Source organism: Lemur catta, chromosome 16, assembly GCF_020740605.2.
Source record: "Lemur catta isolate mLemCat1 chromosome 16, mLemCat1.pri, whole genome shotgun sequence".
NCBI lineage: Eukaryota > Metazoa > Chordata > Mammalia > Primates > Lemuridae > Lemur > Lemur catta.
In genome coordinates, this window is record NC_059143.1 from 26,806,850 (window position 1) to 26,824,891 (window position 18,042).

Genomic DNA, 18,042 nt, shown 5'->3' on the forward strand with positions numbered 1-18,042 from the left:
CCGTGTGCTTTCAGGTCTGTGGTCCGCAGGCGTTCAGGATGCAGGTGTAAATGGACAGTGTGGCGACATCCTCACCAGCAAACGGTTCATGCTGGACATGCTGTATGCCCATAACAGAAAGTCCCCGGGGGACGGCGAGGCCACAAGGACCCAGCAGGAGGCAGAGGCGGTCACCAGCCTCGCCACCAGGGTCTCCACCCTGCAGGCCAACTCACAGGCCCAGGATGAGAGCGTCAGAAGGGTGGACGTGGGCTGTTTGGACAATCGGGGCAGCGTGAAAGCATTTGCGGAGAAATTCAACAGTGGGGACCTGGGGAGAGGGTCCGTCTCCCCTGATGCTGAGCCCAATGACAAGGTCCCAGAGACAGCACCGGTACAGCTGAAGACAGAGGCTGATTACATCTGGGACCAGCTCATGGCCAACCCGAGGGAACTCAGAATCCAAGACATGGATTTCACCGACCTGGGAGAGGAGGACGACATCGATGTCCTGGATGTGGACTTGGGTCACAGGGAGGCCCCCGGGCCACCTCCCCCACCCCCGCCCACCTTCCTGGGTCTGCCGCCCCCACCTCCTCCACCCCTGTTGGACAGCGTGCCTCACCCGCCCATCCCCGGTAATTTATTGGCTCCTCCTCCTCCAGTGTTCAACGCTCCTCAGGGCTTAGGGTGGTCCCAGGTACCCAGGGGTCAGCCGACGTTCACTAAGAAAAAGAAGACCATCCGTCTGTTCTGGAATGAAGTTCGGCCTTTTGAGTGGCCGTGTAAAAACAACCGACGCTGCAGAGAATTCCTGTGGTCAAAACTGGAACCCATTAAGGTGGACACGTCCAGGCTGGAGCACCTGTTTGAGTCTAAATCCAAGGAACTGTCTGTCACAAAGGTACTGCCAGCCTCCAGCATGCTTCTTGATTTGCAGTTGGGTAGGGCCAAAGAGATGTGTTTTGTATAAAATGCTCTTTGTGTTGCCTTTGCTATTTGGTAAAAAGTCCTTTGGTGTAAAAGTCTGATCTTTAATATGGTATTCCTTGTGCTAAGTGTAAGCTACGTGAGTCAGAGACCCTTATTAGCTAACATGGACACCAGCTTACTAACATTAGGCAAAGGAGATTTGATGGAACCAGATAATACTGAGGAAAAGCTAAGGAATGTCAGCATAGCCCAAGAGCAGATTTTTTTTTTCTTTTAGAGACAGTCTCCCTCTGTAGCACAGGCTGAAGTACGATGGCATGATCATAGCTTACTGTAACCTCTCACTCCCGGGCCCAGGCAATGCTCTTGCCTCAGTCTCCCGAGTAGCTGGGACTACAGGTGCATGCCATCATGGCTAGCTAATTTTTTTCACTTTTTATAGAGATGGGGTCTCTCTCTGTTGCCCAGACTGGTCTCGCGAGCCATCTTCCCACCTCAGCCTCCCATAGTGCCAGGATTACAGGTGTCAGCTACCACACCCAGCTCCAATAACAGATGTTGATGTTAGCTAGAGGAAAGTGGACTTGCTGACTTACCAAACACAGTGGATATGTTTATTTAATCTAACCCTCATTGACTTTGCTTGATAGTAGTTTGAACTTCAGCTGTAACCACCCAGTGCTTTCTCAAAGGCAGTAATGCAAGTGACACTTCTGTGGCTAATCTCCTGGCTGAGCCAGCATACTGCAACTATCCAGATGCTTCCCAATAGCCACAGATTTAGCATCCTGAAAATATTACACATGCATCTAGATTTAGTATTTTTCATAAGTGTTTGGGAATCCTGTAGGCACTGCTGGCTGTGGTATTAATGGAGAGGTTAAATCCACTTTGATCAGTGGGAAAACACTGCACATGAAATTTTGGGGCATCAAAGGTTAAGTCATGGCTAGCAAAAACTGATGATAAAAAAAAAAAAACCTGCAAGGCCCTGGATCACAGCTTTTATTTCTAATGACTCACTGCATGAATAGAGTCTGCTTTACATCTCTTAAAGAACTGGCTTTTTAAAACCACTTAGATTCTGGGCATATTCCAGTTTTAAAACACATTTGAGGCTATCCTCTGTTCTCAAGAACTGGAGGTATGAGAAAGCACTTTGTAAGGCACAATTTAGAATAAACATGCAAGAGCTTATTATTGTGAATTACTTTTCTCTCCCTCTGTTGCTCCAGCCACTTATCTTTTTGGGTGAGCTGCTGGGGTCAGGCTCCCAGACCTGCCAGTCAGGCATAGTTCTGAATCAAAAAGTATATGCAGCAACCTCAGAACACAAGTGTCCTTCAGACAGGGAACCCGGCGACAGCGTTCGTGCCTGGCCTGCTCTGTGATGCTGAAAGGCCAGTTAGGGGCGGTGTAATCGATCAACTTCTTTTAGAGATATGTGCTGGGGTTCTTAAACTGCCTGCTGTGCTTTGCCGGTTGGCGTTTACCCCAGTGTCTGTTTCTGCCCCGTCTCAGTGAGGCCCTGAATGTTTCTAGCCTCAGGGATCCCCTCAGGACAGAACTAGAGCTTGCTTTTCTATAAATCCAAACTGCTAGGATCCAGTGTAAACAGTAATGCCCAGTCAGCCCTTTCCTTCAGGTGAAAGTAGACCCAGTTTTGTCCTCTGGAAAATGCCTAGGAAAGGGATGTCAGACACCCACTCTTGGTGTGTCTGCGTCCTGAGTTTGCAGGATGGTGACAGGTGGTGCTGAGCTGTCCCATGCCCCTTTCTAATTCCTGCGGTCAGCCTGGCATTGAGGAGGAGGTGCCGGGATTAAGACAACAGTCTGTGGTTGCCAGGAGCTACCCACAACCTGACAGGCTGACACTGCCCTCTAACCCACTGACCTACTTGGCCGGTCTCCTCCTCTTCCCGCTTTGCGCGGGTGCCCATCGGCTGGCTGTGCCTCTAGGCTTGAGGTAGCTTGTCACCCTTGGAGGTTGCTGGGGAGAGGCTGCCCCTTGACTCGGGGTGGGAGGAATAAAATGGAGTGCAGTGGTAAAGGCACCTCTAACTTCATTTTTACAAAAGAAATGGCAGGATTAAAAGTTGCCCAGAGAAGATCTAAAATGATTGGCTCACCTACCTCTCTCCTTCTCTTGGTCCCACTGTGGTCTGTTTGGTGATAAGATTCCAGCTCTGCCCTCTCAGTAACCCAAATTCCATTCTTGCCTGAAGCCCGTAATGACCCCTTAGCATACTTTGTTGCCTCTCTAAGGGACAAACGTTTGCCTAGTGTTTATAAAATGGGAGCTTAAGAAGAAAGTAATATATTGAAAAGTTTACCAAACTGATTTTAGAATGTTCTACCAGACCCAGGGGTCCCTACCTTTGTGTTTTGAGATAGGAAGTGTGACCAGGAGCTAATTTACAAACTGTTACAAAAGGTAAGAATGCAAATTAGGATTAAAACACATCACCCTGGATGGTTGAATGCATCTTGTATGTGTTACCAATACAGGTATCACCAGTTTGCCTTCTGTTTCTAATCCTCAGGTGTGATTTGCATAAAATGCAGTGTGAACAGCCACTTCCAAATTCTGGCTCATAGAAATTTTTTTTTTATTGAACACAACAGAGCGCAACAAAAATAAAATGAAATAGACTTTACAAATCAGCGCAAAACAAAGAGAATTGGTTTTAGTTTCCATCAGAAAACTGACATTAGAGCAGAGTGATAAAGCATGGCTGTGACTAAGTCACCCCAAAACAAAGATTCATGAGGCCAGATCCAAGACTGGCTGGGGTGACCGATCAATGAAAATAAGACCAAAAGATCTGCTTTGGGGTTTTCTTTCAAAATAGTTTCTGGAAGTAGATCTATTTTTCTCTCTCAGCAGGAAATATATATTAATAGTTTTTTTAATAGGATGATTTTTATTATGCTTTATGGAGGAGGACAAAATCCTGTGCTAAGTTTCATGTTATGTTTCTGCTGCTGGTCCAAGATGTGGTGAATCACATAGCAGAGAGTTAAGGACCCCAGAGAAAGAAGTCAGGGCAGAAGGCCCCTGGGGGGGTATAGAGAGGGACCCTCTATGGGCTTGCCAGTATCCTGAGAAGCTCCAGAAAGTGCCCTTCTAACCTTGGCCTGATCAGGGTTAACAAAATCCCTCCTGCTGCCGTAGGAGCAGGACCCAAGTGACAGCCAGACCAGTGGAACTCAGTTTCCCCTTTGGGGGCCTCATGCTGTCTTATTCTCTCAGGTTCATTAGATTTTTCTTGGGGTGAGAGATCCAGAATGGATTCAGAGAAATTTGTTTAACTTTATTTATTTACCTTGAAGTTTCCAAATCTGTCAAACCAATAACAGCAACTTTTAAAGAAAATTTGGAGATGATGATTTAATCGGTCAGCGGGTGAGCCTCGGCCTGGGTTATTTTTAAAAGCTCCTCAGGGACTCTCGTGACACACTGATTTCAAGTGAAAAATGTGACTCTGAGGGAACACTACATTCCCTGCCACCATTCTCCATGCTGACACTCCCTGGCCGGTTTTATTTTCCTGAGAAGAGATAAAAATCTGCATACCGTAACTTCAAGTTCAGGGCATAATGGAGTAAGTTATTTAACATTCCCCCCAGGAAACTGAATTCTCTCTAGAAATTCCAAACACAACCTGGAGACTTACGTAGGGTGATCATACATCTTCATGTGCCCAGGATGGCCCTGGCGTGTGCCTGTTTTGCCAACATCATTACTAAGAGCGTTCCCTTCCTCTCCCCTAGGTCTCCGCATTAGGGTAATAGATAAAACTAAATTAACAGAGGAAGTCAGTTTAACAGCTGGCCTCTGCTGTAGGTGACTCAAAGGGCAAATACAGGAAATTGATACTTTTTCCTTAACAATAAGGCAAATCTATTCTGGCAAGCAATTTTATTCCTGACTAAAGATTTTCAGCTTTTATTTAGACTTTTTTTTTTTTTTTTTTTTTTCGGTTTTTGACCTTTAATGCTTTGCTATGTATCTCCCCATCTCTCTTGTTTCAAGACTTTAAGAAAATTCCATAGCTGTCACATCTTTGGGACTTCTGTATCGTTGCATCCTTGTAACTGTCACGTTCTCAACAGACAGTTTTGAAAATATCCCGTGGCGTCACTCCTTTGGCAGTGAGCAGGGAGGGAGGAGGAATGGTTTACCATTTCTAGAACTTCTGCCCTCGCTGAGCCAGACCCAGGGTGTCTGACAGTGATGCTGAGAAGCGTTTGCAGGGGTCGGTGGCCTTTCATGGAAGCGCTCAAACCGCGTGCTGTTCTCCAGTCCTCCCGGAGTTGTCTTAATAAATCACGTCCTTAGCCCCATTTCTATTTTCAGTCACAGCGCCTTCTGCGGTGACAAGTTCTGTGTGTTGAATATTCACTTCTTAAATACTACATCCGCTATTTCTAGTAAAATTACTCTTTAAATATGCAGTGGGGTGATCCTGTGTTGCAGCATTTCAGGAAACGTTAAGCATAATGACTATTGTTTACTATGCAAATTTTCCTTCCCACCCTCTCCTCACTGCACCTGAATCCTCACCCTTCTCTTTTCCAAAACTGAATGACTGTGAGAGCGAGTGAAGGTCTTTTCCTTTCCCTGGGCAGTTAAGTTCCATAGTCAGCCGCTCTTGCGTGCTGGTCACCCCACCCCAGTGACCATTCAGAAGCAGGTCTGAGTCTTCACTTGCAGACTCCAATGTACTCGTCCCTGGAGACAATCATTTGTTCTATCCGAAAACCTACCTTGAATATCTCCTCCCTGTGAGTATTTCATCCTCCACTTCTGCATCAGGGACTGAGGCTGTGCCCGGGGCCCACCTGGGCCGACGTGTGGCTCTGCACTGCTTGTTTCCAGCTGAATCTAAGTTTCTGGGTTAGCTGTTCTGGAAACTATTCCTATTATCATATGTGGTTTTCTGCCCCTTGGAGTGGCTGAATTTGCAGGGCCCTACCTTGTGGAGCTGCTGGTTCTAGAGAGCAGACCCCCAACCAGGTGGCCGACCACCAGGTAACCGTGAGGCTACAGGGAACAGTTGCAGCCCTTCCCCGAAGCCTTGGCAGTTGCTGCCAAAGTCGGCTACCCCCTCTGTGCTTCTCAGAAATCCTGTACCTCTTTTGGCCTCAACTGCTATTTGAAGCCTCTTCCTAGAGGGGCTCACATCTCTCTTCCTGGAAGCTGGACCCTCACCCCTCTTGGACAACTGGGGAGAAAGGAGCTGAATTGCCTTAATGACCTCCTTCCTGCCCCTTCCCCCTGCAGGGTCCCCTGCTGGCCTGGACAGCTTCTCTTTCCACAGAGCTTCTGTCTCTCACCCAACTTGGCTGTCCACAGCCCTGCCCCTCTCCCTGCAGTGTTCTCGGCCAAGTCAGAAACAAGCCCTACATGGCATTCAGGCCTGAGGCATCGCTCCAGAGACATCTTTCCTCTGGCGGGGAAGGGCTGCCCTGGGCATGTTGGAGGCTCCCCATAGTTGGAGCTTCAGAGGAGGAGCCCTGCTATAAGAGCTCAGCTTAACTAGGCTTTCTGGAACCAGGAATCAGGTTCCTCTTTTCCCTTGACCGCTCCTGGGCATATCTGGGAAAGCAGCATGTTCAGAGAGAGCCCGCAGTGGCTGCCCCCACGCTGCCCTAGCCACCCTTCTGCTGACCTGCACAGAGGTGGCTGCTCCTGTTTTCACATCCAGCCAGCCCTGGTCTAGCACCCTGTCCCTGGAGCCTGGGCCCACAGGCACGTCCTTCCAGCGTCCCTTCCTCCTTGACAGTTCTTGGAACTTGCTGAGGAAGAGGGCAGAGCTTTGGCTGATTGACCTTTAATCAAAGACAGGAACGCTACCTTCCCATTGCTCCAGAGCTGACCACCGTGTCGGAGGCATCCCGGCTCCCAATAGGTGTGTGCTTTGCGTTAGTCGCCATGGAAATATTCCCGCTGGAGTACTAGGCACCTAACAGGTGCTCAGGAAATGCCTGTTTAAGGATGTGGGATATGTATCAAAGAGAGACAATAAATAAATATGGGAAGAGACTAAGGAGGACTGAGCTTGTTTCCCAGCCTCGTCTGCGTCTGCACAGGGTTTGGCATCATGGACCGTCACTGATGGTATCTTGAGATTCCAGTCAGCAGTGGAGACGTACTCAGGCAGCAAGGGGGCTCCTGGGGTGCGGTGCACTCCCACCATGCTCCCACACAAGCCTGTGTTCCTGCTTTCTCTTGCCCTTTGCTCTAACTAAGAAGGAACGTGACAGTCAGTCCAGTCTGTCATGATATTCACTCACCATATTGGTTTGTTTAACTTAAAGTTACTTTTTTTAAAATTTCAAAATCTTAAGAGGGTACAAATGTTTTTGTTGCATCAGGGCTGTAAGTGTGCCCATCACCTGAATAGTGTTCACTGTACCCGTTAGGTAGGTTTCTGCTCCGCCTCCCTCCCCCTGCTGGATTTCCAGTGACTTTTACTTTCCTCTGTGCACATGTGTGCCCCTCGGTTAGTTCCAATTTATTAGAAAGTACATGTGGGTGTTTACTTTTCCATTCTTGGGATATTTCATTTAGGATAATGGTCTCTGGTTCCATCCAAATGGCTGCAAAAGCCATTAATTCATCGTTTTTTATGGCTGAGTAGTACTTCACGGTGTACATATGCCACATTTTATTAATCCACTCATGAATTGATGGGCACTTGGGTTGATTCCACATCTTTGCAATTGTGAATTGTGCTGCTATAAACATTCGAGTGCAGGTGTCTTTCTAATAAAATGACTTATTTTCCTTTGAGTTGATACCCAGTTAGTGGGATTGCTGGATGGAATGGTAGGTCTACTTTTAGTTCTTTGAGAAATCTCCATACGGTTTTCCATAGGGGTTGTACTAATTTGTAGTCCTACCAACAGTGTCTAAGTGTTCCTGTCTCTCTGAATCCATGCCAGCATCTATTGCTTTTGGACTTTTAGTAAAGGCCATTCATTCTAACAGGGGTAAAGTGATATCTCATTATGGTTTTAATTTGCACTTGCCTAATGATTAGTGACATTGACCAAAACTTTTTCATGTGTTTGTTGGCCATTTGTCTATCTTCTTTTGAAAAACTTCTCATATCTTTTGCCCACTTTTTAATGGGGTGGTTTGGTTTTTTTTCTTGCTGATTTGTTTGAGTTCTTTGTAGATTCTGGATATTAGCCCTTGATTGGATGTATTAGAAATTGATCTTTTATGCTAGATTCTGGTTCACTAATCTTGGTGTTTTTGTTGGAATGCCCTGGATCATGGTGTAAGAGCTTTTTCTATTCTGTTATTCTACTCTGTTCTTTCATGTCAGCTATTCTAGTACCTGTGCTATGCAGTTTATAGTTTATTGGGTAGATATATAACTCTACTTCTTAAGAATATTAATTTTTGTACATATATTTTTTATATTAACCTCAGAATTTTCCTAATTGCAAAAACAGATCTTATTGGAATTTTAATAGGATTACTTTAAGTAGATGTATTAGATGCGAAATAACTGGCATACATATGGTATTGAAACTTCCTAAGAACATGCTGTTTCTCATTTATCCAAGTCATCTTTTATTACTCTCAAGAAAATGATGTCATTTTTTTCAGGTAGAAGATACTTCAAGAGGTTTGGGGCTTTATTTTCTTGGGTATTTTGGGGGAGCTGTCTGGTCCCCTATCAAAATGCAAAACAACTTTCTGATTTGCCACTAGCAGTGTTGCTGCCTCCCCTCTCCCTGACCCCATCCCACCTCTGCCCTATCACATCTCACCCTCTCCTTGCAGATACCATCAGAGTATTTACCTTTTCGAACCTTCACAAGGACCTCTGCCTTGTATCCCCTTCCCATGATTGACCAGTTTCCTAATTTTCTGATTTCAAACAATGTACAATCCCTGTGGCTTTCTGATCAAAGAAATGCAATAAGGAAAAGTGTCTGTAGAAGACTTTTAGCAAGAGTAGGATGGAGGGGTTGTGGGGAGAAGAGACTGGATGTAGGAGGCAGGGCGGGCTTCTCTGGGTGCTGGGTGGTCAGGCCCAGAGGAGGTGGCGGGAGTGGAGCAGGAGGCACGGGCATGGGTGCTTTGGGAAAGGAGGAACCATAGCAGCTCTGTCGTATGACTGTGTGGAGGACCTAGTGCAGTTCACTACAGTGATCTGGGGCTTTGACTCAGAAGAACAATTGAAATGGGTCAGAATTGACGAATGCTTAATCCTTAGACACAGACATGTGTCCTGGGCACAGGGAGATTGGGCTGGTTCTTGCCTGTGCTGCTGTAGGTTGGTGCGGGAGGGATGGAGAGGTTTGGAGAGGGTTCTGCACTCCCCCATCTTGTGCAGAACTAACCAGAAGACACTCGAGGGTTCAGTAGCATCGTATGGAGGTTTATTTTAATTATGAGGAACAGCACTTAAAAACACCTTTTTGCTAAAATCCTGAGATTGCATAATTCACATTCAGTTATTACTTTAATTCTTACTCTCTCCTTCGCGATGTGGGTGGAAGTGCTCTGCAAACATGCAGAGTCCTCTGTGGTGACAGCTCTCCCCACCATCTCGGGATGCTCAATGGCTCGCTCCTCCCTGACTTACAAGGGTGTGTGCATTGTGTAAATTGAGCTCTACTGAAAATGGGCGTGTCAGGCACAGAGCCACCACCCGGGTCTGTACAGGTGGTCTGCTACACATGGACACTGGCTGCCAGGGACGGGGCTGAAATCCAAGTGGTGCTTCTCTCCCAAGCTGTTTGCTGTGGGGCTGTTTCCTGGGGTGGTGGAGGGGGGAGGGTGTCCTCTTTTTCTCATCTGTACAAAGGCTCCATTTGGGCCAGCTGGGTCTGCATGGCCACCTTTCCCAGCTCCTCAAATGACAGGGACTGTGTGGATAGGGGGTTAAGGGCTAATGATTCCCAGGGAAACCCTGCTGCCATCCTAGTGGCTTCATCGCTGACACTCAGGAGCTGCCTGCTGCTGTGGCTCATGCCTGCATTCTAGGCAGGGAGAAGGGAGAAGGGCCCAAGGCATGGTCCCCTGGGCTTATTGCTTCTTAATCAGGAAAACAAAAGCCAGAACCAAGTCACAGGGCCAGCTTTAGCTGCAGAGGGTCCAGGGGGGTAATTGATTTAACTGACACATTGCCAGCCAAAATACATTGGGGGCCTGTTGGTGCGCAGGGAAGAAGGAATGGGTTTTGGGTGGGTGCCCGGCAGTGCCTGGAGAAGCAGGCGCCCAGCTCGTTGTAACATCCCTCTTCATTGCCTGTACCCAGCATTTCATCAAACCTTTCTTATTCCTTCTTAGCATGCCACACACAGCATAATACTTTAAATTAGATTTAAAGGCCACATTGAGAATTTCCAGAGGCTCCTGATAAGTTTATTTGGTTAACTATATAGAAGAGAAAGCTTTCCCTGCAGAGTGGGGATGCACCTGCAGGTACACGTGTGCCACGTGTCCCTGGGAGCCCACTGCTCAAATCCAGTGACCCCACCCACAGTAATTCCCCTCCTGGCCCTCAGACCCCAAAACAGCTGGGGTGCTTTCTTGGGATGCTTGCTCTTCATAAAATAAATTTGAGTTTATTTCCAAATGCATATTTAAGAATCTAAAATAGAATTTTAGCAATTAAGTTTGGAAGGGCCCAGGAGGATTTAAGTTGGCCCTAAGCCTGGTTCTTCTCAACACCTCCCCATCCCTAGTGTTGCAATAGGCCAGCTTCTCTAGATGGCTCAGCTGCTCCCAGGCCCAGCCAGGTTTCCCTCTTCAGAGGGTGACATTTCAGCACTGGAGACCCGAAGGTGAGTAGCAGTCAGCTGGGTCAGGATGTCATGTGGGATGTAGCCCTGTCAGACTTCCAGCCTCATCCATGGCAGTTCGCAACAACCTAGACAAAGCCACTTGTTACCTCCTTATCTTCTCTAGAGCCTAGACATTCCTTAGGGCCCAGCTCAAGGGTCAGCTCTTCCAGACACTGATCCCCCCCCACCACCAGGTGAGTTGCAGTTACCCCACTGTTGGGGTCCCTTGCACAGTGAGCCCACCCCATCACTGTGCTGCATGTGTCTTCTCCTTCTGGAGAGCCACTGTGCCTTATTCGTCTTTGTCACTCTAGATGACATGAGTCACAATAGTCATCCTCCCAGATGTGTTTGCCCCATGGGAAGAGCAGGGAGCTCACGGAGCCAGGTCTCCTGGCACCTGCCCCCCATTGTCACCTGCCCCTAACTTTCTGAGAGCTAAAGAGGAAAGCTAGGGGTCTTGTTGTCACAGCTGTGGGTGGTGACAAGGGTTGCCTCAGCGCTTCACACACTGTTAGTTCAATAGGGCTGCCATAATAAAGTACCATAGACCAGTGGCTTGAACAATACAAATTTATTTCTCTGGGGGCTAGGAAGTCTAAGATCAAGGTACCAGCCAATTTGGTTCCTGGTGAGGGCTCTTTTCTTGGCTTGCAGGTGGCCACCTTCTTGCTATGTCCTCACATGACAGAGGGGAGTGAGTTAGCTCTCTGATCTCTTAAAATGACACCAATCCCATCATGAGGACCCCACCCTTGTGACCTCATCCAATCCTAAGTACCTCCAAAGGCTCCACCTCCAAATATCATCACATTAGGCGTTAGGAGGAGGGGGGGATATTTCAGTTCATAGTACACACTGAGTTCCAGTCATGTGTTCATCCTGGGCTGGCCAGAGGGGCTGCAGAGATGAGTGAGGCCCAGGACACCTCTTGTCCCCTGTCCCCTTCCTCAGCCTCTGTGCCTGTTCATCCCTTATTCATCTATACCAGTGCACACTCTCTCATTCCTCTTTCTCAGAAGGCCCCTCTTCATCCACCCAGTGGGCAGATGCACAGATGTCAAAGTGTGGCAGGACAGGTGCAGGTATCCAGGCATGAGGGGCATGGGATGTCTGAATGGTTGGGAGGGGGTGCTCTGAGACCATGCGGCCAGAGACAGGGAGGGCCTGACTGGCCAGCAATGCCAGCTTCCCCTCGTCAGTCCTGTCTTCTCGGCATGTGTATCAGCTCTCTCCAGGCACACACCATGTGTACTAAAGCCAACCAAGACACATTCTGACACATCGGAGCCCACAGGAAAGGAACTCTGAAAAGTCTGGTTTAGTTTTCACTGCTTCTGTGGAAAAAAACTGGTTTTTTTTTTTTTTTTTTTTTTCGCAAAATATCACATTTTTCCCAGTTGAAGGAAAATCAGTTTTATTTTGTGTCTGACTCTGAAGTTCCATTGCTGACCCAAGCTTGGCGGTTTCTCAGAGCAAATCCCTGCTCGCGTTCTTCTGTGCTGAGCGATAGCCAGTCTTTCTCTGAGCTGAACTGGGGCCACTGGTTCTCGTCTCCAAATGAGTAGTGAGTTTGCTTTTAGTACTGAAACACAGAAAGGACCCAAGATGATGCAACTAATCTTGAATTCTCCTTGTTTTATCACCAAGAAAACTGCTGCAGATGGAAAAAGGCAAGAGATCATCGTTCTGGACTCCAAGAGGAGCAACGCCATCAATATCGGTCTGACTGTGCTGCCCCCTCCGAGGACGATTAAGATAGCCATTCTGAATTTTGATGAATATGCCTTAAACAAAGAAGGAATTGAGGTAAGAGGAGCTCTGTCAAGCATTGTTTGTATTTTATAACACGTTGTATGGGTAAAGCATTCCTATGTCCAAATTCCAGGACATCCACTGTGTCTTCAACTAGACTCTCAATAACGTTAATAATTCTAATGTTTTCCTTAACTTTTGTGGGGGTTGGGGGAAGCCTCATTATGCCTATGAAGTTCTGAGGTTCTTGTTGTCCGGTTCACTTACTGACCACCACACTGTGCCTACCTCAAAATGGAAGGAGCCTGTTATAACCTTGTTAGGAGGCTGCCGGGGTTGTCTTTCATGCCATCTCAAACCAAATATGTTTAACAAACACTTTCAAAAATAAGTTTTTCAATACATCTCACTTCTGCAAAGGGACTTTGTTTCTCTCTTGGCACCTATTAGGGCATGTGGCAATGTGTTCCATTTGATAAACTGGAGAACTCAAGCCAACTGAGGCTTTAGTATTTGTTGATCTGAATGTCCGAAGTGGAGAGAGATAGGGTGATGCGGCTGTGACCACGTGGCTCGTAGGTGGCCCCGCTGGAGTCATGGTTCACCTGCTGTGCCAGGGTATGTGTTCTCCTACCAGGCTGTGCTCTCCCTTTGCCATGGGTTGGTGAAGTTTTTGTAGCAGGTTTAAATCTCTTACTGTAATGATAAAAAAGAATGAGTGAGCAGAGCCAGTGGCCCAGTCCACAGATTCCTATGGAAGGGTGATATACTCTAGGGGCCCACTGGGTCAGAGGGGGGGATCTGGGGACACTGCTTTGTGGCATTGAGTGACACCTAACCCACCCTCCTATTGGCAGGGAGCCTTGGGTTCCTTTAAAGCCTCTCCACGACTGGGGTCCATTCATACATAATTTTATTTGAGAGACTTGGACATGGAGGGAACCAGTGGCACCTGACTGCAGAGAAGGAGAGTGAGTCTTTGATGGAAAATCTGAAATAAGGGAAGGACCAGGCCATGGTGACAGACTCGCCCGCAGCCCTGGGTGCAGGAGGGAGAGGTGGGCACACAGTGCACAGAGGGGTTTGAACCCAGATGCCAGGTGTACCTTTGTGCTTTGGAAAGAAGGGGCTGCTACAGAAAAACTATCCCTAGAGGCCTGTACTATATTGAGTAGCACACCCCCAAAATTCATGCCCTCCCAGAATGTGACCTCATTTGGAAATAGGGTCTTGTAAATGTAATCAAGATGAGGTCATACTGGACTTGGGTGGGCCCTACATCTAATGACTCGTGTCCTCGAAAGAAGGAGGGGAGTTTGGACGCAGACTCAGAGAGGGAAATGCCATTTGAAAACACAGGACACACGGAACAAGATGCCATGTGACAATGAAGGCACCAGGAGATAGGAAGAGGCAAGAATCATCCCCTAGAGCATTCAGAGGGAGTGTGGCCCTACCTATACCTTGATTTTGGGCTTCTAGAACTATGAGCAAATAAGTTTCTATAGGTTCAGTCACAAAGTTTTTATTATTTTATCATAATGAAGTAACCCTAGGAAACTGAAACAAAGCCCAAACAGCTCTATCTACTCTGATAAACACATTCACCCTGTTCCGGGAACCAGGTACAGTAAGAGAAATGCATTTCCTCCCTGCCTGGAGAGGAAGTTGTGCCCTGCGCCCTGGAGTCAGGCCAGGCAGCCAAGCAGGTCAGCACAGCCAGGTGGGCGGCTGGGGAGTGAGTGCACATGGCAGATGAGTCGGAGACATAAAGGAGTGAGTGGGTGACAGCAGGTAGATACAAAGGGAGACACTGAGGCAGCTGCTAGACTGGGGCGGTGGCCCGAGAGCAGCAAAGCAGGAGAAGGGCAGTGGCCTGTCCCTGGGTGAACCAAGTGCAAAGTGTCTTTCATGCAGGAGAAACTGGGCGGTAGGCCCAGGCAGCACCCTTGGGCCACCCTATTTCCATAACAAGGTCCTTTAGAGACCGCAGGAGCTTCAGATTCCTACCGAGAGAGGCTTCAAAGATAGCCAGAGCCAGCTTGATTAAAGGAAAAAATGACGACTTCCCCCTTTAAAATATTCCCCCTCCTTGTCATGAGAACTTGAAAGTCTATCAGGAGAGATTGATTCCTTTGGGTTTTGCCTTTGTTCTTTCCTGAAATACAGCTCTCCCTAGGTGGGGAAAGAGTCAGATTGTAGAATGAACTAAATTACTCTGTTTCCCTGTCTGACGGGCTTGCAGTCGAGCACCCTTTTGATCTAGGAAGGAACGCTGACAGCAGCTGATGGGGATGGGAGTAGCAGCACAGCACCAGTCTGACTTGCATGGGTGTTTTTCTCTGCACAGATTCTTACCAAAGCTTATTAGGTACACACTACTATGCTACTCATCTTAAAGGTGAAGAAAGGGAGTCCCGACGTTAGCCTGTGCCCAAGCTCCCAGGCCAGTGAGCAGCCAAGCTGAGACAGGAGCCTCAGCCTAGCGTGCCGGCTGCGGTTTGGAGGACGGCTGGCCTGGGAGGGGCGCTGCAGGCCCTGGGGAAGAAGAGGGTCCTGAAGGAAGTGGGAAAGGCATGCACGAGGCCACGCGGTCCTCCACTGTGCCGCCTGCGGGTTGCCACCCGGGAGCAATTTCAAAGGAGAAGACACAGCCACAGGGAACACTGGCAACCGCTTCCTGAGATTTTGTTATGAGTCCTTAGTAAATTCATATAAATTCAGTGAGTTGCAACAACACTTGGAGTTACAACCTTTTTTTAAGTTTTCATCTAAAGCGGGTTTCTCAACCTCGGTGCTGTTGGCGTTTTGGGTCAGACAGTGCTTTGTCGTGGAAGGCTGTCCCAAGCACATCTACCCTCCCCCAACAGCCAAAAATGTCTCCAGACATTGTCACTTGTCCCCTGGTTGACAACCCCTGATCTAAAGGCCTTTGTGAATCCAGAGACTATGTGTGTCCCTCAGCAGTTCCCAGGCACAGCTGAGACGACAACAGTGGATCCAGGGCACTGTCCGTCACACCTATCTCTGGCCACTGATCAGGGACCTAAGGGGCAGAGGTGATCTAGATCCATGTGCCAAGCTGGCATCCAGAGTTTGTTCTCTAGGGTTGTTCAAGAATTAAATCAGGACTGAGAAGAGATGTAGTTGTGTTTTTACAGATCTTCGTTAATAAGATTTCCAGCTCGCACCCAACGGGCCTGTAGCCAAACCGTCTGCATGGCACCACAGTTTAATGGGGTCATTTGAAAGCTCTGCGTGCCTAAACATAATTAGGACGTATTAAATGACATCCTGTGGCTTTGCTTAGCAACCCAATGGTACATATCCGAGTGTGTCATGAAAACCTAACTTCATTAAGGAAATTGTTTTTCATAAGCATATTAAATTTTAGCAAATCATTTTGGGGCCATCTCTAAGTAGCATTAATGATTTTTTCCCCAAGTAAAATGTCATCAAATTATCACAGATGGAAGTATGAAGATTTCCCTCTTTCCTTTCTTGTTTTTCTATATAATTTATACGAAATCTGTGTCTACTCAGAGGGTAGCACAATTGAATGGTCCCAAAAAACATTTAACTTTGCCCAGTCTGGTTGCCAGGCCTGTCAGCATCCTAGAAATAAGTTTTCTTTTGGCCACACATAAAAAAGCTATAGCATCTTTTAAAGTAGTTTATAGGCCGGGTGAGGTGGCTCACGCCTGTAATCCTAGCACTCTGGGAGGCCGAGGCGGGAGGATCACTTGAGCTCAGGAGTTCGAGACCAGCCTGAGAAAGAGCAAGACCCTGTCTCTACTAAAAATAGAAAGAAATTATCTGGACGACTAAAATATATAGAAAACATTAGTCAGGCATGGTGGTACATGCCTGTAGTCCCAGCTACTCGGGAGGCCGAGGCAGAAGGATCACTTGAGCTCAGGAGTTTGAGGTTGCTGTGAGCTAGGCTGACACCACGGTACTCTAGCCTGGGCAACAGAATGAGACTCTGTCTCAAAAAATAAAAAGTACAATAAAAAATAAAGTAGTTTATGCTGCACCAGTGTCTGTCTGCAGGTGCCCAACTGGGTGCTGGATACACACAGATACGCCTGGCCATGGGGAGTCGCAGTTTGCTCAGCAGGAACCCAGATATCCTGACGACTTGGGCGCCTTAGCTGCTCTGTTAACTTTGCATTTCTGGTTGAATCCCCATGAACTGTGGAGCTGGTGCTAGGAATAGCCCCGGGGTGTTCTCTAGCTCTGCCTTGGTGGATCCAGCCTAGCTACAGGCAAATCATTTCATCTGTAAGTTTGATACAATAATTTCAGCCCCAGCGTGCCTCAATGAGCAGTCATAAGAATGATGATACTATCAAGATGTTTTAAAAAGATGAGTTGCTACATGAAAATAAGTACGGGGGTGGAAAGCCATTTTCTCATGAGAATATGCAAGTTGTGTACAAACCAGGCTGAGCTCTCAGGGCTCCAGCTTTTTTCTGCTGTTAGCACCAAAATCCTTGTGGCAGATTCTTATCCAAAGTTGTAGTCACAGTTCTGTTCAAAACTCAGAAAGCAAAATATGAAATAATCATTTGTTATGGTCACATCTGCAGATGAATGAAATGGACAAATCCAGTGGTATTGGGGTCCATAAAAAAAGAGATTTCTGCATTTTTCTCTGAAATGCACAGCTTTCAGATGCAAAAGCAAGTGCATTTAGAGCAGTACTGGAGGGACACTGGGAGAAAACTAAAAGCACTGAAGTTATCACATACTGGTCTTTGATGTTTGTTTTCCTGTGAAACCAAACGAGCATAAAATCACCAATAAATCTACTGACTTAATAGAAAATCAAGTTCAACATCCCACCTCATACTCAATCCACTGTCATCTGCTCATGGAAAACAAGGGCTGTCAGCTCACAGGAGGGGCTTTGACCTGCCATTCCACTGTCTTACAGCTATTTTTATTGTCGGTGATGTGTAAAAAAATAAACTGGCAGGTGGAAACCTCGTAAATCTTCAACAGTGAAGAAATGGTTTAAATTAGTCGGAGAAGTGAAAAACAAAACGAAAAGTATTCAATTACTTTCTCAAAGGAACAAAGCACAAAAATCATCATGAGAAAATGCCTTCTGAAGGTTGTACAAAGTGTTGACAGTTTTTTGTCTTGGAATTTTTGTCATGCCCAAAGCAATTTAAGCATTAAGGAAATTAAAATACAAATTTCAGCTTTTATTTTGAAAACTAGTTGAGTTCAAATCATGCATGCTTTTAAAGAAGCTACATCTGCTTGAATTGTTTTGGTTATTTTTTTAATTCCATCCGTGTGAACAGGTGGGGCATGAGCCAGGTAGTGGGCACACAAGGAGCACTGTTGCCAAATGTCTCCCCAGATGCTCGGATGCTACCCCCATAGCCTCAGCACTGGTGGGGGAAAAGTTGAAAAGGGAGGTGTCTCAGGGTCACCCAGGACTCACCTTCTGCCTCCTCACTCTGACTGCAGCCTGAATACACATCTTTAATGCAGTTTTGCATCTCTGGCTTCTGACACACCACTAAGCAAACAGCCCTGTCTATT

At 47.1% G+C, this 18,042-nt stretch overlaps 1 protein-coding gene across 13 annotated transcripts in view; it reads left to right on the forward strand.

The window, feature by feature from the left end:
• FHOD3 (formin homology 2 domain containing 3) overlaps positions 1-18,042 on the forward strand; it is a 423,570-nt gene that overhangs the window by 373,474 nt on the left and 32,054 nt on the right. For all 13 annotated transcript variants that reach the window (XM_045527658.1, XM_045527665.1, XM_045527667.1 and 10 more), the window contains 2 exons: positions 15-883; positions 12,379-12,537. In XM_045527658.1, the coding sequence (XP_045383614.1) occupies positions 15-883; positions 12,379-12,537 (1,028 nt within the window). The remainder of the gene's footprint in view (positions 1-14; positions 884-12,378; positions 12,538-18,042) is intronic.